This window comes from Meles meles, chromosome 1 (genome assembly GCF_922984935.1).
Source record: "Meles meles chromosome 1, mMelMel3.1 paternal haplotype, whole genome shotgun sequence".
NCBI classification, from domain to species: Eukaryota; Metazoa; Chordata; class Mammalia; order Carnivora; family Mustelidae; genus Meles; species Meles meles.
The window spans coordinates 186,614,789-186,633,804 of NC_060066.1; the positions used below are offsets into that span (position 1 = coordinate 186,614,789).

Here is a 19,016-nt window from a genome sequence, read left to right on the forward strand (position 1 = left end):
TCAGGACAATAGCCTAATTTTTTCCAGAACACTGTCCAGTTTCAACCTGTATCAGCACCTATAGCATCAGCTTTCAACATTATCTGAGGGAAGCTAGGGTGACAAATCTTTCCTTCTCAAATAGATAGTAAGGGGTAGTACCATAGCTTGTCTGTACACCCTCCAGGTGTTCCCATTCTCATCCACCCACAAGTAAGGCAGTCTACTTCCTAGGATGGAGATGCTCCCTGGTCAGGCTGACTATTGCCAGCAGTCCTGTGACAGCAGGACCATTCTGCTCTGTGTTGTTATGACTGCCACAGCTTTGGGGGACACCCTACGATGGATCTCTAAGCATAGCAGCAGTATGGAAGAGGCAAAAATCCTATTAATACAAAACAAAGCAATGACATAGACTATTCAGTAGAAGCATTCTAACTAAGCCAAATTTTCTTTGCTATAAAGGCATCACTACTAAATAGGTGATCCATGTGTTTTCTAATTTCCCTAAACGTATTGTTTTTCAATCATGCAAAAAGTATGCCTGCATATGCCAGTTAATATCCTAGGAGACAGTTCCTCTGGTTGGTTCACTGGTTTATCTCCAATGCCTGACATACAGCAGGTGCTCGATATTTGCTGAATAACGAATACATGGGTAGAGATAAAGAGCGAGTAAGGAATGGTTTCTTGAGGATGACAGGAAACCATTAAAAAAAGGGTTAATCCAGGATATTGTATTTTTGGAAGATCACTTAGTCATGTAGGAGGGAGGGTAGAAGGCACAAGGCAAGGAGACCAGTTGAAGCTGCCATAACAACTCAAAAGGAAGGTGACAGTAGTCCAAACCACAATCACAGCTCAGGGGAAACAGAGAAGCAGGGATGACTCTGAAAGAGATCAAAGAAGAGGGGATTTGATGACTGATTCGATACAGGAGAGTGGGGAGAAGAAGGAGTCCCAGATGATGTCTAGCTCTGGCAACAAAGTGGGAGTAGAGGAAGGAGAACGAGTTTGATGGGGTGGAGGGTATGTTAGAGGAAACCGAAGCTCAATTTTTCGAGGCTGAACTGCTTGTAGTTCCAAGTTACAAACGGGCAGATGGATTTATGTACTGGTTTGAAGCTCCGCACAGGCATTTAGGTTGGACACATACATGGAATTCTCCAGTACAGGTGGTAACTAAAGTGTCTTCAGTGGATAGAACTACCCAAAGGAAGTATATTCTGAAAGATGAGAAGAGGCTGCAGCTGCCCCCTGGAAGCACAGCAGTATCTCACAAACAGTATCTCACAAACTGGCCAGAGGAAAGGAAAAAGGATTACCAGGGCATAGGAGCGCTTTGGAAAGCAAAGGAGAAAGTGCTTCAACAGTGTCAAAGCTGCTGAGGTATCAAAGTGGGCATGAACTGAGACAAACTTACTGTGCTTACTGGATTTAGGGGCAAGGTGGTTATGGTGACTTGCCCAGGGCAGCAGAGAGGTGCCCAGCAGAGTGAAGACAGGCTAACATTCTCACCTTCATCTTCTCACATTGCTTGTCCAGTTCCTCTGGGGCTTGGCTTGCCCCCTTGTGAGCATCCGTGGTATCAAAGGCTCCTTTCCCTAGGCTAGTTCCTGACAGCTGCTCCATCTGTCCTTCAGATCGCACTGCAGTCACCCAGTCCAGGAGAGCATCAATCTTATTCCTGTTCTCTGCCAGTTCCTTTGCTGCTTTACTCTGAAAGCCACAGAAGGAGTCTAGTGAGAAGGCCTTAGATACTCAGCTATACAAACAAAGGTTAAGAAAAAAGTAAGACTTTCATGCTAAAGAAGAGAAGCTCTAAGACTACATATAAATGGTCTTTGCAACCACAAAAAAGAATGAGCATCTTCTACATCTGTTGAAAACAATTAGTTAAAACAATCTCTAGATTTTTGTCTGTATCTCACTGCTTTTAAAAAAGGGAGAGCAACCCCCTTGGGTCCCATCCCACCTCGAGAGCTTTGTACTACCACTTTGCTATTGCAGGATAAACCCTGCTTTGCTGCCTATGATAAAGTGTGTGGGAGGGGTGTGGGTGGCAAAGCCCAGGATTTAAAAGGCTTTAAGAGATGATTTAGTCCTGGCAGCCCAGCAAGGCTTTATGGAATCCTTCATAGGTGTGCAGAAGTGACGCCCTGGCTTGGCAGGGTCAGAAACAGTACAGTCACTCTCGATTACCAGCTGCCCTTCCCTAAGGGAAATGTAGACTTCTCCCACCCTTTTTCTGCTGGACAGAGTATTAAGTCCTAAAACTTGCTTCTTGAATTCCATTTTCTGACTGTTCAAGTACTGTGATTAATTAAACGGGTTATGCCAAGTGATACCTTCATATATTTCAGAATTCCCCTTCAGGTAATTTATTTCTCTTTTCCATATTTTCTATCTCCCCCCATTTGTGTCAGAATCCATGGCCAGACAAAGGATTCTAATTCAATCTGTCAGGGCTAAGGGGGTTGCAGAACATCATTTGAGACTTTACCTTCTCCTAGGTCTATCCCAGTGCCTCAGTTTCCATTGATCGGCAAGGGCAGCCTGAGGATAGTGTGAGGCACAGAGACTCCCCAGATACTTCCTCTTTGTGCTCTTGGATTATCAATCTAGATTCATGTTTGAAATGTGCCATTTGCTTTTTCCTCCCTAAGGTTACTACCCTTCTTCACTAAGTTCTTTCCAAGATCTTCCAGTTAGAGTACTGAGTACACAGATAGTAAAAATATTTTTTCTTTGGGAGTGGGGTGGGTGATATGAACTTCCTACCAACTATTCCTGACTTAAAGTCCTTTAGGATGTTTCTTCCCAAATCACAGACCAGCTCCTGAAGTAGCCTCTTTTTTTTTTTTTCAAATTAATTTATTTTTTTTCAGCGTAACAGTATTCATTGTTTTTGCACAACACCCAGTGCTCCATGCAATACGTGCCCTCCCTATTACCCACCACCTGTTCCCCCAACCTCCCACCCCCGACCTGAAGTAGCCTCTTTTTATGATTCTATGCTCTCTGTAAGGCAGTTTCCCCTTATTACCTTTTCTTCATTTGCCAGATACCAAAATTTTTTTTTTGAAAAACACCACGTATCAAAGAAGTCTGGTTACCTTTTCAGTCTCCTGCTGTACGGCTGAGGTCACCACTTCCTCCAGCTCCTTCTGGGCCATCCGTGTCCGTTCCTGGAGAGCCTCATACTGCTCCTTAGCCTGATGAAGCTTCTCCCGAAGAGCCATCAACTCATGGGGGCTCAGCTTGGCCTGGTTCTCTTCCAGGAAGCCTTCGATGTCCTTGACAACACTGGCAAATGAGGCGGCCTGATTCTGAATATCGTCCTGTAAATCCTTAACACATGAACACAGGGAGGGCAGAGATGTCAACATTCCTTCTTCTAAGGCTGCTAACAGCTCACAGATGGCACGGCTAGGATGACACACACCTGGTGCAGGTATAATCTGCACTATAATCTGCTTAGGGTTTAGGCCTAAACCAATGCAGATAAGAACTTCTAAGACTTTTTTTTTAACTTAAGAAATATTCTAACACTTAATTTTCTTTTTAAGATTTTATTTATTTGAGAGAGAGAAAGTGAGTGAGCGAGTGCACACGAGTGGGGTGAGGGGCAGGGGGAGAAGCAGGCTCTCTGCTGAGCAGGTAGCAGGGGCTTGATCCTGGGACTCCGGGATCATGACCTGAACGGAAGGTAAATGCTTAACCAACTGAGCCACCCAGGTGCCCCTCTAATACTTAATTTTCTAAGCAAAATTTAAATTTCTAAGCAAATATTTAATGAAGACAAAAAAGGAGACTGTCCACAAACATGATGTTTTTGTAATGAGTTTTCCTCAAAGAGGTCATTCTACACAAAGGAGTTGACAATAGGATTCTAGCCGAGTTGAGATTTGATTGGTCCTTTATACTCTTTTGGTTATCACTCCTTAGGCTTTTTTTTTTTTAAGATTTTATTTATTTATCAGGGGTGGGGGGTAGAGAGAAAGACATAGAGAGCGAGAGAGCGCACAAACAGTGGGAGAGGCAGGCAGAGGGAGAAGCAGGTTCTCCACCAAGCAAAGAGCCTGATGCAGAACTTGATCTCAGAACCCTGGGATCATGACCGGAGGCAAAGGCAGATGCTTAACTGACTGAGCCACCCAGGCAACCTTTTTTTTTTTTTTTTAAAGTAATATCTAGGGTGCCTGGGTGGCTCAGTGGGTTAAGCCTCTGCCTTTGGCTCAGGCCATGATCTTAGGGTCCTGGGATTGGGCCCTGCATCGGGCTCTCTGCTCAGCAGGGGGCCTGCTTCCCGCTCTCTCTGCCTGCTGCTCTGCCTATTTGTGATCTCTCTGTGTGTCAAATAAATGGATAAAATCTTAAAAAAACAAAAACAAAAAAAACCCCAAAAAACATTAAAGTAATCTCTACACCCACTGTGGAGCTAGAACTCACAACTCCAAGATCAAGAATCATATGCTCTACTGATAAGCCAGCCAGGCTTCCACCACTCCTTATCCTTAATGCAGCCTACAAGGCCCAGCAGGATATGGGTCTGACATGGGGCTTGATCCCAAGACCCTGAGATCAAGACCTGAGCCAAAATCAAGAGTCAGCCGCTTAACCAATTGAGTTACCAAGATGCCCCTATATATGTAACAGTTAATAATTACATGTTCATTTTTATGCTTGTCTGTATAACGTTTGTCTCTCCCACTAGACTCTAAACTTCATGAGAACAGAGATATTTACCGTTATGTTGCCGCATGAAGCACTGTGCCTGGCACATAGTAAGCCTTTATGAAGACTTGCTGAAGGAAGAGGAAAAGTGAATTAATTCATACTGACCTTCAAGTCACTCTGGTTCTTCTGCAAAGCAGAAAGATCCTGCTGGGTAGCTCTACCTTGGTGGCCTGCCAATGCACTTTCTGCCCGTCCTAGCCAGTTGCAAAGATCCTCCAGTTTCTGGTGACAGGTATTTTGCTGTTTCTGCAGGGTCTAATTAAAAGGCAAAGGGGTCAAGAGATGATTAAAAATTCTCATTTTACAAATACAAGATAGCTCCCTGAAATGTAAAACAGAAAGGTTATATCTTAAGGATGGAAGAGTTGGTGAGAGACTAGAGCAGGAAAAAGCACAGAAGTCATATTCAGAAAGCTCCCCTCATTTGGACAGTCTGTTGATTTGGGTCAACAGTTTGGATTATATTCAGGGGTAATTTCAGGTGAGAACACTCCCCAGTTTTGGTTGGGAGTTCCTTTGCCAGACTGCTGTTACTAGCCCTGAAAATGGAGAACAGAGAGCCCAGATGCTTCAAATCCATAAACGATAATGGAGATAATAATAAATTAGTGGCTATGATCAAGTCCTCCACCAGAACTAGATATGCTACATACTAAGCTAAAATACAGAACATTAGAAGGACTGGATTAAGAGGGGGGCAAAAATCAAGAATCTGGATAATTCATAAGCTAATTGAGCTTCTTAATAATTGAGCTAACTTTATAAATCAAACGTCTCATAAATGCAGATACCCATTAAATGGAATGATTACATGCCAGGCATGAGCGGCTTGGCTATTTTGAGAAGGAAACTGCCCAAGAATAGCAACTGGCTCATTCCTTCAGGTGTCTACAAGTGATATCAAAGACAAAAGTCAGGCCCACAGGGAGGGAGGGAATATGTTTCTGTGCCTGATCCTTTCTCCAAATCTCATCTCGACTGTATGACACTAAAGCACCTAATTGAGCCATTGAGCATGATGTGTTCTCCTAACCATCCTTCTAGAACATTGTCCACCAGTTTCTACCTTCTGATGGTGTTCAGTCACCTGCACTTACAAACAGGTGCCCACATAGGCCCTCTCTCCCCCTCTTTAGGACAAATAGAAGGGCTCTGGAAGAGAACTCCTAAGAGCTCTTCAGCTGTAAAACGGGATCTCCATGGGTTAGGATGGGTGCAGACTGAATCTGAAAAAAGCAAAGCAAACAAGTTAACACACAGACATACACATGCATTCAGGGCAAATATAGAGAGAAGCAGAGCATTTCTGACAATAACAAGGTTAATAAATATTGTGGAATTAATTATGCACTCGGAGACAATGTTCACATGCAGTTCTACCACTTGCTGCAACTCAGGGGCCTACCCTGGATCCAGGCTGGGTCTTAAAGTGGCTCAGGCCCAAGCTATTTCATTGATTATCCACAGACTACACCATGCTATATATGTTTCCAAGTGAGGATATTGCAAATTTTCAGATTTGGAAAGTAACCTGAAGGGTTGCAGTATTTTATTTCAATTCAGTACAGTTGGAACAACAAGCAGCAATGTGGGGACATACGGAATTGACTAACTTAATTTTGGCTGAGTCTAACTCAAGAGCTCCATTCAACTTTGCACAACAGTTAATAAAGGTGACCCTGAGATAGACTGCTGGTGACAATGACATTCTTTTTTTTTTTTTTTTTTTAATGACATTCTAATACCATCTTGTTCAACTCCAACTTACTGTTCAAACAGCAAAGATGCCTAAGCATCATTCTTGGTATTCTTAGGTTATGATGTTACCATCAATGGAATTATGCTGAGTTTTGCAGTAAGAGGGTTGTGACAGATTGTGGTAGGATGGTTTCTTTTAAAAATATTAACACCTAGTTCTACACCCTGTTTTCCATAACTGAATGAGCACTGGGCATCACAGTGTAAAGAAAGGTGCTAGAAATTAATCATGATTTAAAAAGTGCTAAAAAATTAATACGATTCTGATAAAAATTTCGTTGTCAGCTGTTTGAAGGCGGTCAAGGAATATTACTGTTAATCATGTGAAAAGCCCCAGAATAAAATTCATTTCAGAACCATTCTTTTCAAGAGCTCAGACTATCTAACTGTTCCTCATGGCTGTCAAAAGAATGCTGAGGGAGAAAGGAGGAGAAATAAGGATGAGGGATATGACTTTTGTTTGGAAGTCAGACACAATGAGACACAGTGAGGGTCAAGTCTAACTAAAAGGAAAATACTTGCACGTGCATACATACGTAAACACGCACATTCTCTCACACGCACACATAAAACCAAAAACATGGCAGGAAATACAGCCAGAACAGCTGCCTCCTAGACAAGAACAGAATGGTCTGGAGGAAACGAAATTTCAAAAATTGGTCAACGGCTCCTAGAATCATGACAGATGGAATCTGACCAGAAATCTCAAGGACAGAGAAGGTACCCCAAAAGACAAAGTGAGCCCAGTTGCTGGTTCAGTCTGACCTTGACCTGAGCTGCCTGCTCCATTTGTTGAAAATGGCCCTGCAAGGCATCCATCTGAGCTGCGGTCTGCTCCACAAGGTCCTGGAAGGACCTCTGCAGTTCACTCAGAAGGTTCAGCACCTGCCGGTTCTGCTGAGGGGATAGGTCCTGGGCATGCTCCGAGATAAAGAACTGAGTATCAAAAGCAAGAGCATCAAGCTGAGATTTCCTTTCAGCCATGGGCTGCTTCAGATCCTAAGCAAGGAAATAAAAAAATTAAAAATAAAATAATAAAACTTCTCATTCTGTCAAAGCAGAAGCTGTTGGTTTTAATTAAAGAGTCAACATAAATAAAGAGGGATTAATTTGCTGTATTTTTATCATTGATACTGATCATTTCTAGGGCCAAATCAGCACAGGAAACCTCTCTCATTTCTGGTCTCTGCCAATTCCTCATATCTTACAATTAGGTTTTCTTTACTGAACCGTATCTCCAAATGCAGTAAATTTTTATTTTTTTATGTTAATAGAATTATACTACTGCTAATCCAGGTCTCCGTAAAAAAAAAATTTTTAACATTTGGAAAATTTATCATGAATTTCTAGTCTGAGATAGATTGACCTAATCGTACTTTCTTAGGTTCAAACATCTATTTGTGTGCTCACTTTGGCAGCACATATACTAAAATTGGATCAAATATCTATTTGTATTTGTCCAGCAATGAGTTGCTAAAAGGCCAGAAGTAGGGAGGTACTCAATTTATTTGTAGTACAGCACTACATGGTTTTTAGAGTAAATAATGTTGCTTATACATTTTAAGGATATAAAAGATTACAGACTTTCCTATATCATAGTTACATATATATACCTACCTACCACTAGAATTTATCTGTTTTTAGATGATTAAAAGCTTTCACTTTTTCCACAAATATGTAGTGGTCATCAGCTATGTAACACTGGATGCAATAAAAATAATTATATCTCTATCGCTTTGAAACCAAGGGTAGTCAGCAATTCTGCAGAGCAGACAGAAAGGGGTTCTTGCATATTTATCAATAAGCTAAGTGTCTTTCTTCATCTGTGATGAATGGATTTGGGAAACTGTCATTAGCAAAACAAGACTTAGACTGTGGCTGCCTTCCCAGTAAGGCATTCATTTAAATTATAACTTGGGGAGGAAACCATGCATGAGATGCTCTATGTGTGTGTGTGTGTGTGTGTGTGTGTGTGTGTGTGTGTGTTTTTAAAGATTTTATTTATTTATTTATTTGACAGACAGAGATCACAAGCAGGCAGAGAGGCCGGCAGAGAGAGAGGGGGGAAGCAGGCTCTCCGCTGAGCAGAGAGCCCAATGAGGGGCTAGATCCCAGGATCCTGGGATCATGACCTGAGCCGAAGGCAGAGGCCTTAAACCACTGAGCCAGCCAGTCACCCCAGATGCTCTGTGTTTTTATATCATATACTATGTCACAGGAATTTTATTCACTCTTGTTTTTAATACTCTCCTAGTGAGCAGATCAAGTCTGCAACTCACTCGCCTAATGAAAGATTTGGAGGAAAAGGCATGGATGAAGATGGCAGGTCAACTCTTGCAATACAAAAAGGGATGGGTTGGGATGCCTGGGTGGCTCAGTGAGTGAAGTGTCTGTTTTTGGCTCAGGTCATGATCCCAGGATCCTGGGATCGAATCCCGCATCAGGCTCCTTGCTCTGCCTGCCACTCCCTCTTCTTGTGTGCTATCTTGACAAATAAATAAATAAAATCTTTTAAAAAAGGGGATTGGGGGAAGATGGGTTGCATCCAAGAAGCCTGACCATGGTCAAATTATGTCTGCTTCTCTTAAGACCAAGGAAAAGGGAGAGGATAAAACAGAAGGAGAGGGCATCTTTAGTTCTGCTCTGACTTTAGAAAGAATTTAAGGAGTGTGCTATCTATAGCAGAGGGCAAATAAACCAGTGTGAGTAATATCTGATATTATCATAAGTATAACCAAAACAAAGAATAATGTTGGGAGGAAAACACCTCAAGTCTTGAGTATCTCAGTGTTTACTTTTCCCTCACTGACTTATAAAAAGGATCAATTAATTTAAAGCTTAAGGAGAAGAAAAGCATCCCTCTAGATCAATGGTTGGTAATCAACAGTCCCCAGACCAAATCTGCCTGCCACCTGTTCTTGTAAATAAAGTTTTACTGTAACACATCCATGAACATTCATTTATGTACTGTCTACAGATGCTCTGATGTTTCAACAGCAAAGGTGAATGGGTGCTACAGAAATAGTCTATTTGTGTATGACCTGCAAGGCCTAAAATATTTACTATCTGGCCCTCTACAGAAAAAGTTTGCCAAGCCATGTTTTCAATCATGGATCAGTAAGTCTCCTGAAATTGGTGTATGCAAAATTAGAAACAAAGGACGGATACTAGATATTCAGTTATAAAGACAAGATGAAGTTGAAAATAATAGGCCATTCCAAACTCTCTCTCTAAGAACAGATGCAAGGAGAAATAACCATCATCATTGAAGCTCTGAGAGTATGATAACCTAAAAACACAGCAGACTTTACTTCTAAAATGGAGTATCAGTTTTCCTGAGAAAGAGAAATACAGATTCTGGTTTGGCTCGCAGGAAAATAAAATTGATGTAACTCAGAGGAGTTACTTGAGAATGGGTGGGGCGCCTACCTTGTACTGCTGGAGACGGTGTTTCAGACTCTCAGTGTCGGTTTCATCGTTACATTCCTCACTGTTCAGAAGAAGAGTCACGCTGCCAACCCAGGCTCTCAGATCTTGAAGTCGGTCTTCTAACTGTTTGTACTGATTCAACACTCTAGCCTAAGAAACAATTGGCAAATTAGATGACGAAAATCTTCAAACCTGCCCAAACTTTGTGAGCCTTTGTAAATAAAAACAAGAAGCAACCTTTTTTACTTCCACAGCACTCTGGAGGTGGAGTAGTCTGGAACTCCAGGTGTCACTCACAGAGCTGAGGGACTTCTGAAGATTCTTAGCATCTTTCTCTAGAGCCTTCAACAGTTGAGCGGGGACTTCTTGAGGCTGGCTGATGATAATCTGATTCACACATTCTAATTCCTGATTCACCAAGGTGGACAGATCCTTTAGCTCCCTGTCTAATACCTGGGGGGATAAAGTGGAGTTACCTCCAAAATCAAGACTAGAACTCTTGCTATTTAGGAATAAGCTGTGAACACAGTTTTCTGTCCCCTCATGCCAACACCTGCTTTATGGCTTATGAAATGTTTTTATGTACGTTCATGTTTGTTTGGTTCTCACAATCACTCATTCTCGAGGTAGGCAGAATTGGGATCATTATTATACCAGATTATTATACCGATTTATGGAAGCGATGCCTCAGCATTTGAAAATGTTATTCTTTATTTTTATTTTCGTCTAAAGTCACCACCTCAGCGATGGAGCCAGGACTTGGATTCAGGTTTTCTGTTTCAGTGTAGCGCACCTTCCCATACAACTTGCTACCTCTTTGAGAGTGTCAGTATACTTCATATAATGTGACACAAAATAAGTCAAGTAGAAGAACAACTCTTCCTGGGCTCTTACAAGGCTCAGTCAGTTAAGCATCTGACTTCAGCTCAGGTTGTGATCTCAGGGTCCTGGGATCAAGCTCCGCATTGGGCTCCAGCCCTGCACTGGGCTCCATACTCAATAGGCAGTCTGCTTCTCCCTCTCCTTCTGTCCCTCCCCCTGCTCATGCACGTGCGCTCTCTGTTCAAATAAATAAAATCTTAAAAAAAAACCACACAAAAAATAAAAACCCCCAAAACACAAAAGAATGACTCTTCCACTCCAAATTCCAATAGGGCAGAAGGAAAAAATAGAAAAACTCCCCAACCCAGCCACCTACAATATTCTGATCCTCAGCAATGTAGCCAGAAATACGCTGTGGGAAAGTTGGTGGTTCTGGACGTGATCCTCACCTGCTCTTCAGCTGCCCTCCCAAGGCCACACTCCGGATACTGAGAGAACTTAACCTCTATAGCCTGTCCTCATTGTGACTCCAAGCTTGTGACAAGTCTTAACCTTGGTTGAAGAAAAGGGCTCCTCTTCCTCCCTCTCAAGCTGCTCATTTTATGTCCTCAGGAATTCAGATCATCCATTATCATTTCTGCTTTCCCCTAACTTCAAGTTCTCTTTTTCTATTGGCTCCTCCTCATCAGCCCCCAAATCCACACAAAACATTCTTCTTTCAGTGCATCTACTCCAGCTAATGTCCTACCTCTCTCCTCACCTGCACCACCAAGCCTTCTGAAAGAATGATATACATTAATAGCTCCCCCTTTCAACCTCCCATTTGTTCTAACTGCAACCTCATTTATATCCTACGACTCCACTGAAACTATTCTTATTAAGGTTATCAATGACTATGAGCACTAAATCCCCCTTTTAGTCCTCACTTGGTCTCCCTACCGTATTTACTCCTGCCACAACTCCTTGTTGAGTCTCTTCTGCTTTGGTTTCTGTGAGGCCAGTGTTTCCTGATGTTCTTTAGAGATCTCCATTTTTTAAAATCTATTTTTTTTTTAGCCCTTTAAATAATGGTATTTTCTTTTCCTTTCTTTTTTTAAAATAATTTTTTTTTTTTTCTCATTTTATTTATTTTTTCAGCGTAACAGTATTCATTCTTTTTGCACAACACCCAGTGCTCCATGCAAAACGTGCCCTCTCCATTACCCACCACCTGTTCCCCCAACCTCCCACCCCTGACCCTTCAAAACTAAAATAATTTTTTAAAAGATCTTTATTTATTCATTTGAGAGAGAGAGACAATGAAATGACAAGCAGGGGGAGAGGCAGAGGAAGAGGGAGAAGAAGACCCCCGATGAGCTGGGAGCCAGGAGCCTGACATGGGGCTCGATCATGACCTGGGCTGAAGGTAGATGCTTAATCATGAGAGTCACCTAGGCGCCCCAGTAATTTTTTTTTTTAAAGTAGCTCCATGCTGAGCCCAATACAGGGCTTGAACTCCCCACCCTGAGATCAAGATCTGAGCTGAGATCAAGAGTCAGACTGCTTAACTGACTAAGCCACCCAGGTGTCCCTGAACATGTTTTTCTTCCTTAATAATCTCTATTCCCTCCAAAGCTGGTGGGCCTGCAGGAAGTCTCTGGGAACCCACCTTGGCCTGACACAACAGGTCCTGTAGCTCTGCTAGGTTTAGGTCCAGAGGTTGAATCTGTTTGGTCCTCATTTCAATGTCACGTAATAGAGAGAGATAGGATACCAGCTTCTCATCATGTTCCAGACAGAGCTGCCGGTTAAATACATTCTGTGGAGCCAAAAGAAAACTCATTCAGATCAGACTTTCACCTTTAAGTCTGCTTCAAAAGCAGGCTGGGTCTTATTAATAGACAAATAGAAATTTTTACCACACATAGGGTGGGACGAACTAAAACACGTTATGTGTCTATGTTGTCTCAAATCAATAGACAAAAAAGTGATTTTATTAATTTCCTTAGGGAGGAGAGGCTCATAATTATCAATCCATGAATATCATTTTAGCAAAACCTCCTAAAGCTATTTCGACCATAGGTACCATCAATCTGGTATTTCAACTTAAACCCTTGCAAAATTTTAGAAAGACATTCTGCTTAATTTTCTAACAACTCTGTAACAAACAGATGATGGTACACTAAGTTATACCTTAGAGAATCATCTAGTCCCCTGAAACCGTATGTATGCACAAAATTGCATATATGTAAATGCAGTATCCAGTCAAGAGTTTTAGCATTAAACTAGTTATATCCAAAATATATACACAAACACACCACGGGAAAACTTACTTTAGCTGTTCTGGAGGGCTCTGGGTTTACACCTTCATTTCCCCTTCCCCCAGCTGTAGTCATGAAGGGAGTCTGTTCACCACCAGGGCTTTCTTTGAGCTTTTCCTGTGGTGTCTTCTCATTCATCTTCACTGTAGGGTATGGGAGTGGCACTGGCTTTTCTTCACTGGTCTCTGGAATAGTGGGACTAATGGTGGCATCCTGCTGCCCTGCCCTCTCTTTTTGAGACACATCTTTGAACAGTTTCTCTGGAAAAAGGGATGCTAAGACTCTGGGAACACCCTGAGTCACTATGCCTTCAAAAGATGCTGCTTCCACACCTGTATCTATAGGGTTTGACATTTCTAGAAATTTCTCTCCAGTCATTTCCTGAGTTGTTATTTTAGATGTGAGAATTCCACAAATTTCACTATCACTTTTGCTGTCCTGATGATGATAGTCCTTGCTGTGTGAGAATTCCAGATAACTGGCTGCTTTTGGGTCTACTGTGGAAACTGTAGTTTCTTCTAATTTAAGAGTTCTTGTTGAGTCAAAAGGTACTTCCTGGTATGATCTTTCTATATATTCATTAGATGAGCAAATCAGATCTTTGGTTTCTTTGGTCTTAAAAGTAATCCAGGAATCTTGATAAGAGTTGGTCTCCAGTCTGATGGCTCCTTGGAAAGGTTTGTTTGATTCAGAAATTTGAGATCTGCTTGCAACTTGGGCCTTTCCAACTGATTCCTGGTAGTATAATCCTTCAGGTCTTAGGGTTGTAGAAGAGAATGGTTCACTCTGGGCTACACCAGCAATTTGAGATAAATCTTCTTCTGGTCTTAAGGAGAGGCTTAAATTTTTTACTTCTTCTTCATTGACCTGATTAGGTTTGAAGAATGTTAAAACATCCTGATTTACAGAAATTCCTTTGAGTAGCATTGGGGAAGAGTTTTCAGCTTTACAAATAATAGAAAATCCCAGCTCTCTATCAGCTTCTTCTCTTCTTTCCTTTCTGGTTATTTCCACAGGTGGACTCTCTACATTGGATCCCTGGTCAGCTCTAATGGTGGTTTCTTGATTCAACTTTTCTTCAGAAAGAACTGGCTTGCGTGTTTTGACACTTTCTTCTATAACCATTTCCCTCTTCTCCCTCTTACTTTTCTCCCTGGTATTCATTGGTTTCTGCATAACCTGCTCACTTAGCAATTTGCCTGAAGTTTCAAAATCTGATTCTTGTCCTCCTGAAATAATTCTTCCTTGGCTTTCTCTTATTTCTTTAGGATCTGGACCTGATAAAGACCGCTTCATATGAGAAGTAATTTCCATTTTGGCCCCTATGTTTTCTTGCTCTTCATTTGTGTTTTTTTCCATGTCATCACTAGCCGCCTCTTTGAGTTTAAAATCACAAACTTCCGAGTGAGAGAGTGTCACTGAACCTTGGCCCAGCAATGTATCTTTATCATCACCAGGAATTATGATACTGAAAGATTTTTCAGCTTCTGGAGAAGTACTCCTTTTATCTTGATCCTTGCATTCCAATTCCTTTAATGAAATTTTCCTGCTCTTTTTGGCCTGCCCCCTGGAAGAAACTCTTGTTTTAAATTTTCCTTGTGCAGACTGACTTCCGATCTCAAGTAATTTCTCACCAGTTCCTCTACTATAACTCATTCCAGCAGTCCGATTACAAGCAACTAACATTTCCCTTCTTAGAAATTCCTTCTCTATTTCACATACTTTAACGCCATCTTGCTTTTCAACCTGAGCCCCGTGATTGCAGGACTCTGAAGTATCTATCTGGATCATAGTTGCCAGTTCAGGGCTGATAAATCCCTTCTCAACAGCTTCCTTTAGAGTCACTCTTTGATCATTAAATATGTCAACAATTCCTCCATTTAATACCTGATGAGATGCAATAATTCTTGCCATGTTTTCATCTACTATTTTCTGTTCCAAAGCTGAAGCCAATGTCAGTCTTTTCCCAGTGGCAGTATCTATGATTCCCCCAGTATTTGCCTGAGCTTCCAGAACCTTCAGTGTAGATATAAAGTCCACTTTTCCAAGCTGTGTTGCTTGGGACAATGTAAGTACTCTGTCACTTGCTTCATCTTTAATGTCTGAGAAGGGAATTACTTCTAGATATCTCTGTCCAGATTCAATATCAATCTTACATTTCTTTACTAATTCTGAATAAGGAACAATTCTGTAATTTTCAGGATCTACAATCCCATGCATCATTCCTGAAGACAATATTGCTTTATTAGTTAATAGTCCTTCTTTTTCAGCTTCTGCCAAGGTCAGTCTCTGGCCAGAAATGAGATCCACAAAGCTTCCAGTCAAAGTCTGAATTTCTTGGATTTCTCTTTTCAAGTCTGGGGTAACAAGATCTAATTTTATGGCTTCAGGAAAGGAAATAGTTTCCTTGGTTTCAGGATGAAAAAACCGACAGAGGCTTAACTTCTCAACTTTTTTGAGTTGCTTGGCTAAATATTCATCAATGATTCCATGTTCAAAGGCATTATCAACAGAAAGTCTCATCCCAGATATATGGTGAATTATACCTCCATCTACCACCTGCTTAGTCAACAACGTAACAGCTTCCTCCCTCTCCAGAAGTCCTCGGTCAATGGACTGCATGATTGTTAAAGGAGCTTTGCTATCAGGGTCCATAATCCCAGTTGTTTCCATTTGTAAGCTAATAAATCTCTCCCTAACTGTTTTCTCAGCATCTCTGCCTTTGGAAGCTTTCTCCAGATTTATAAGCTCTGTCTGGTCTGCACTGTCCACCAAGCCAAGATTTGAGGCCAAAGTTACTGAAACCTTTTTGCCTCGTTTTAGGTCAACAATTCCACCAGTCACCACCTGGCCCTCTAAAATTCTGGAGGCTGTTTGTGTGTCAAGAAGTCCAGCTGCAACTGCTTCCTTCACGGAGTGGAGTGTGTGGGTACGGGGGTCTAAAACGCCGCTAATAGCTTTGTCTGCCATGAGGACATTATGTAGTAATTTCTCATCCATCAGACCTTCATCAATGACTTCTGCAGTGGTCAAAGACTCGCAGGTCTGAGAGTCAAAGAAGCCCCGAAACATGTTCAGTTTTCCCATAAGTTTCACAGCAGTGTGACTGGGCACAATACCTCGGGCTATTGCTTCATTTAGTAAGAGCTTCTGACCTGTTTGGTTGTGAATGATACCACCATCTAGTAATTGTGCAGATAACATATTTAAGGTAGCTTCCTGAAGCAATTCTGAAGGATGACTGCATGACAGGGAGGTTTCATGACCACTGTCTTCCACATCTGTCTTGTCTAATGTCAACACACTACCGCCTACAATGTCGTGTCCTTCTGGATTTTGTTTATGGTCATCTCTACCCAAAAATATTTTATTTAAGCTTTTCTTTTTGTCTAGAATATTCATGTCATTTTCAGACTTCAGTTCTGATTCTAAATCTAGAGTTTTCTTTACCTGAAATTGTGACTTTCTGCTTTGGGGTTTTATGACCGGCCTTCCAGTTTCACCAGGAATTTCAGTTTCAAGTGTATCTGCTTGTTCTGTCTGACACAGAAAGGAAGTCTTTCTGGGAGTCTGCCCTTCCTCCTTCAGTGTTTCAACAGGAAAAGGATCTTTGCTCACCACCAAGGTCACATCTTCAGCTTCCTCAGTGGGTGCTGTAAGAAGAAATCCCCTGCTAACATTCTCTCTGATAGCCGTTCCTATTAATTCTTCCTTTTTGGTGCCTAACAACTGGCCTTTTAACTCTGATTTGACTTTATCTAGGACCATCAAACTATCAACATCTGGATCTCTCACTTTTTGTTCCCCCACAAACAGGTCCCTCTTAGGACTCTCCACAGTAGAAGCTTCAATTTCTACAGTGGTCATTTTGCCTTTTGCTTCAGTGCAATCTCCCTGATTAGGATGTTCTTCATTCTGGAAAGGAACCTGGAATTCACGTGGCCTCACATTCAGCCCATCACAGAAAATTTCTGTGGTTTTGACATTTACCAATTGTTGTAATTCCTTAGGAGTTTCTAGTCTCTGATGCCCAACTTCAAACACTTCTGGAGGATTTGCTTGATATTCACCTCTTGCTGTCAGTGTCTCCATCAGCTCGTCGTCTAAAAGGAGCAGCCTCTGTCCATCCTGCACATTGATATAGCTGTGAGTCATCAGCTGAAGCAACAGCTTCTCACTAGGGCTTACTATGCCCTCAGTTTGACTCTGGCTCTGTGGTAGACCTACTGCTCCAGGATGAATGTTCCATTTGCTTCGTTCTGAAGACTCTGCTAATTGCATGTGGGGCATGACATCAGGTATGCAAATTGATTTTAAGTTACTGACCAGATCTTTGTCCAACATACCATCTTCTACTGCTCTTTTCCACGACCAAACTTCTGTGCTTGCTGGTAGAAACAGAGCTTTAATATGCTGTCGGCCACTAAGGATTATATGAGCTAATTCAGTAGACACAATACCTTGTTCCAAGGCATCTGTGATTGGGAGGATCTCTCCAGATTCAGGCCACAGCAACCCCATGAATGACCAAAGGGATTCCAGAATCACAAGGGCAATCTTAGCAGCTACTAGATCATTGTTCACTGCTTCATCTATTGTCAGCCTATGTCCAGTGACAGTGTCTATGATGCCTCCTGTCTGAAGCTGCCTTATGAGAAGAGCACAGGCCATATCTTGGTCAATCAAATTATGTCTTACAGCCTCTTCCACAGTGAGTCTGTGTCCTGTTCTTGGATCCACTATGCCACCAGCAAAAAGTTGAGCTTCCAGTAGCCGGACAGTGACCTGTCTGTCTATTAGGCCTTCCTGAACTGCACGGAAAATGCTAACCTTCCGGCCTGACTTCAAGCTCACCATTCCCCCTGCCAACTGCTTGACAGGCAGCAGTTTCAACCCTGAGTCTTGGTGGACAATACATCTCTGCATCAGATCCAGCAAACTGATTTTTTCAGCTGTGTTGGGGTCTATCAAATTCTTGGATGATTTCAGGTAAGACTCTAACACTGAGCGAAGCCTTGGAGAAATGAGGCCTTGGTGAAAAGCCTCCTCTAGGTTAATGCAGCCCTCATTAGGGGGGAGACTGAAACCTCCAGTTGCCAGGTGAGCTTCTAAGACTTTCAGTCCAACTTTCTCACTGATTATTTTCTTGTCAATTGCTTCCACTACAGAAAGAAGGCCTTTGCTCTCAGGAAGCCCACTTATTAAGGACAGAGCATCCTGTAGTTCTTGAAACTGCTGGTACATCTGGGGATTAATGAGGTTCCTGGCTAGACCTTCCTCCAAAGAGAGCTTTTCGCTGGTCTCAGGGGCAATGAGGCCAGACATGATAACCTGGGATTCCAGGAGCACAAGGCCTGTGTCTTGGTCAATGAGGCCCTTTTGCATGGCTCGGAAGATGGGAAATATCTCCACTGTGCCTAGGTCAATCACCCCAGCAACTGCTCTACAACCCTAAAAAAAAAAAAAAAAAGAAAGAAAAAGAAAAGTGAATCAGAGAAGCCCAGCTATTGAAAGGATTCGTTCACAGAACGACAGTATATCAAATTCTGACCACAAGAAAAACCCAGCCTGGGATGAGCCCCAATGTGTAAGAAACACTCTAAAGCCTGGCAGCATTCATACTAAGAAAGAATTTGTCTAAACTGCAGAATGTTGACTATAGCCAGAAGTTCACGATTACTTGATGGATGTAGCATTAAGCATATCTGAGTGACAAGCTCTACAAAGTAGCAAGCAGTAAAAGTGAAAGGTCAACTATTTCTAAGACTAAATCACCAAAAAGATTCTTTTAGAAATATACCAGTTCCCCAGAAGTGAGAAGTCAAGTCTACATAGCAAACTTCTCAATGTTGCAACCCACGCAGAAAACTCTTGAAATAGTACTTCTGTGATAATGAGTTGAGCAGGACCAGTTCACAGGATTAGAAGAAATATTCAAGCAAGGCCAGTAGCCACACAACAGGTGTGCATCTCTGTAAACAGCCCAGC

The 19,016-nt window shown here is 41.9% G+C and overlaps 1 protein-coding gene across 25 annotated transcripts in view; it reads right to left on the minus strand.

Moving 5' to 3' along the window:
• The window catches only part of MACF1 (microtubule actin crosslinking factor 1), a 353,302-nt gene that overhangs the window by 110,272 nt on the left and 224,014 nt on the right, over nucleotides 1-19,016 (minus strand). For 21 of the 25 annotated variants that reach the window (XM_045981912.1, XM_045981910.1, XM_045981909.1 and 18 more), the window contains 8 exons: nucleotides 13,041-18,479; nucleotides 12,377-12,526; nucleotides 10,144-10,359; nucleotides 9,907-10,056; nucleotides 7,243-7,476; nucleotides 4,825-4,974; nucleotides 3,096-3,329; nucleotides 1,498-1,698 (listed from right to left, as the gene is read on the minus strand). In XM_045981912.1, the coding sequence (XP_045837868.1) occupies nucleotides 1,498-1,698; nucleotides 3,096-3,329; nucleotides 4,825-4,974; nucleotides 7,243-7,476; nucleotides 9,907-10,056; nucleotides 10,144-10,359; nucleotides 12,377-12,526; nucleotides 13,041-18,479 (6,774 nt within the window). The remainder of the gene's footprint in view (nucleotides 1-1,497; nucleotides 1,699-3,095; nucleotides 3,330-4,824; nucleotides 4,975-7,242; nucleotides 7,477-9,906; nucleotides 10,057-10,143; nucleotides 10,360-12,376; nucleotides 12,527-13,040; nucleotides 18,480-19,016) is intronic. The other 4 variants (XM_045981945.1, XM_045981953.1, XM_045981938.1 and 1 more) reach the window with 1 other exon arrangement.